The following is a 2,627-nucleotide window of genomic DNA, read 5'->3' as shown; positions in this document are numbered from 1 at the left end:
ACTCAACTTAGGAATTTTATTAATTAGAACTTATGGAAATGTTTCCAGGACAATAGAAATTCATCTCTAAAGAATAGTTTTTACATCATTGGTTGTAATTGCAGTAAATCTAGAAACAATCTAAACTCCATCAAAAGGAATAGGGTTAATCAAATTATGATTAGCTCATAAAGTAACACTAGGCAGTCATTAAAATGGATTAAGTAAGTTTTCAGATATTTAGCATGTAGAAAAGTCTACCGTGTAATGTATAAACATAAAACATGGCATATATGCCTCTATTGATATGAATATACATAAATATGTTTATGTTGATATAAAAATACATAAAAATGCCTAAATATATTTATGAATGTATAAAAAAAAGCTAAAAAGGTAAGTACCAAATTCTTAACAGTAGTTTCTTCTGGAAAATTGCATTATGAAGAGTAAGGACAGAGAGGATAAAGGTTTTGATTTTACACTCGTAAAATTTTGTTTTCGTTTCTATAAACATGATTTCTAAGAAAAATTTTAAATCAATGAATATTTCTATTTTAGAAAAATAGAAAGAAATGCCAAAGGAAATATAAATTCTCCACTGTTAAAAACCCTAGAATCTTGAAGTATAGGCAGGTACTGGAAATCAGGGTCTCAAATTATACTGTACTAGGTCTGGGTCCTTGTGTAAAAGCAGGTTGGGAATGCTGCTTTCAGAGCAAGCCTGACAGGAGGATGTGCTAATACTTGGCACCAGGCTGTGACTTTCCATATTCCAGTCTAGATAGAATCTCTGCTGGTGTATTTTGGGGAACCCCACCAGGAAAAAACTAAAAGTTCTTCCTATAGGGTCATGAGCCTTCCAGAATATAGAACTACCTGGGTTCCATCTCCATCTCCATCTGGAGTGTGAAGGGTAGCTAGGACCAAATGGCAATGAGTCAAGAGCTCTGGTCTACAGAACCTACACATCTATTATCAGCTCGAACTTCCTTGAGGAACAAGAAGCCTCACTTCCTAACAAAAGTCAACTTGCTCAAGATCTAGGAAGGACAGGGACACTTACTATGGTTTCACCCTCTTGAGATATCCCTCATGCAAAGGCTCGCTTCCCCATGAACACCCTCCTTAGGGCGCCCTGCACATCAGGGTTCCGGAGGCTGTAGATGAGTGGGTTCAGCATGGGACTGATGATGGTGTTGAGGATGCCAATCCCCTTGTCCTTGTCCGAAGCCTCCACTGAGCCTAGCCTCATGTAGCTGAAGACGCCTGTGCCATAGAAGATGCCCACCACAGTGAGGTGGGAGCCACACGTGGAGAAGGCTTTCTTCCTGCCCTCCACTGAGCGGATCCGCAGGACTGCAGCTGCCACATGGATGTAGGAGGTGACGATGAGAATCACGGGTACACCTGCCATGAGGACACCCAGACCAAAGAGCAGCAGCTCGTTGAGCTGAGTGCTGGAGCAGGAGAGCTGGAAGAGCTGTGGGAGGTCACAGTAGAAGTGGTTGATCACATTGGGACCACAGAAGTTGAGTGTGGATATGGCTACAGTGTGGGTCAGTGCATTTGAGAAGGCACAAGCCCAGGACACAGCCACCAGTATCCTCTGGACTGTCTGGCTCATGCAGGTGCTGTAAGTGAGGGGTCGGCAGATGGCCAGGAATCGGTCATAGGCCATGGCTGTCAACAAGAAGCAGTCCACACCAGCCAGCTGATGGAAGAAGAAAAGCTGTGTGAGGCAGGCTGCATAGGGAACTGTGTGCTTGTGGGACAAGAGACGGCCCAGCATCGAGGGAACGGTGACGGTGATGCACCCAATGTCCAGCACTGATAGGTTCCCCAGGAAGAAGTACATGGGGGTGTGGAGTCTGGGCTCCACCAAGATGGCTGCCAGGATGCTGAGGTTGCCCCCGACTGTGACCAGGTAGGCAAAGAGGAAGAGTACAAAGACAGCTGGCCGCAGCCCTGGCGTCTCCACCAAACCCAGCAGGATGAACTCAGTAACAGCTGTTCCATTGGCCCCAGATTCTGGCTCCATGGGTCCCTGTAAGAAGATATCCCATAGGGGAAGGGATCAGTCTTTCCAAGTTAGTTGATCAGTAGAAATATATTGACTCGCTTTCAGATGTCAAGCCTCAGAGTAAATTCCCAAGTGTCCTCGTGGGTATTTTCTCTTTTAGGCCTCACCTCACTCATTAACCTTCTCTGTCTTCATCTCAGTGTCCTTACCCAGCGTCCAGGTGAGTTACCTGCTGCCATAACTACATTGGACTTCCCCGCTTCCTCATGAAAGATAAAAGTCCCTTTCTTCCTTGGATCCCTAGAACCAAGGAAGGAGGCCCTCCCACCACCAACAACCCACATGAGAAGATTTGAGGAAAACAATGATGAAGTAAAATTGAACAGATAGTAAAGTAGAAAGGACTAGAACTGATCGTGGTGGTGGTGGTGTTTAGTCGCTAAGGCACATCTGACTCTTTTGCAACTCCATGGACTGTGGCCCGCCAGCCTCCTCTGTCCGTGGGATTTCCCAGGCAAGAATACTGGAGTGGGTTGACATTTCCTTCTCTAGAGGATCTTCCCAACCCAGGGACTGAACCCTTGTCCCTGGGGGGATCTTTACCACTGAGTCACCAGGGAAGCCA

General features: G+C 45.6%; 1 protein-coding gene across 1 annotated transcript; it reads right to left on the bottom strand.

The window, feature by feature from the left end:
• Positions 1-1,072: 1,072 nt before the first annotated feature.
• On the bottom strand, positions 1,073-2,032 carry LOC129649463 (olfactory receptor 3A2-like). Its single transcript, XM_055576899.1, has one exon. The coding sequence runs from the start codon at positions 2,018-2,020 to the stop codon at positions 1,073-1,075; it is 948 nt and encodes a 315-aa protein (XP_055432874.1). The 5' UTR covers positions 2,021-2,032.
• Between the last annotated feature and the right edge of the window lie 595 nt (positions 2,033-2,627).

The sequence above is a fragment of the Bubalus kerabau genome, chromosome 4, assembly GCF_029407905.1.
Source record: "Bubalus kerabau isolate K-KA32 ecotype Philippines breed swamp buffalo chromosome 4, PCC_UOA_SB_1v2, whole genome shotgun sequence".
Taxonomy (NCBI): Eukaryota; Metazoa; Chordata; class Mammalia; order Artiodactyla; family Bovidae; genus Bubalus; species Bubalus kerabau.
Note: the sequence above shows the minus strand (reverse complement) of the source record. Positions and strands in the feature narration are given on the sequence as shown.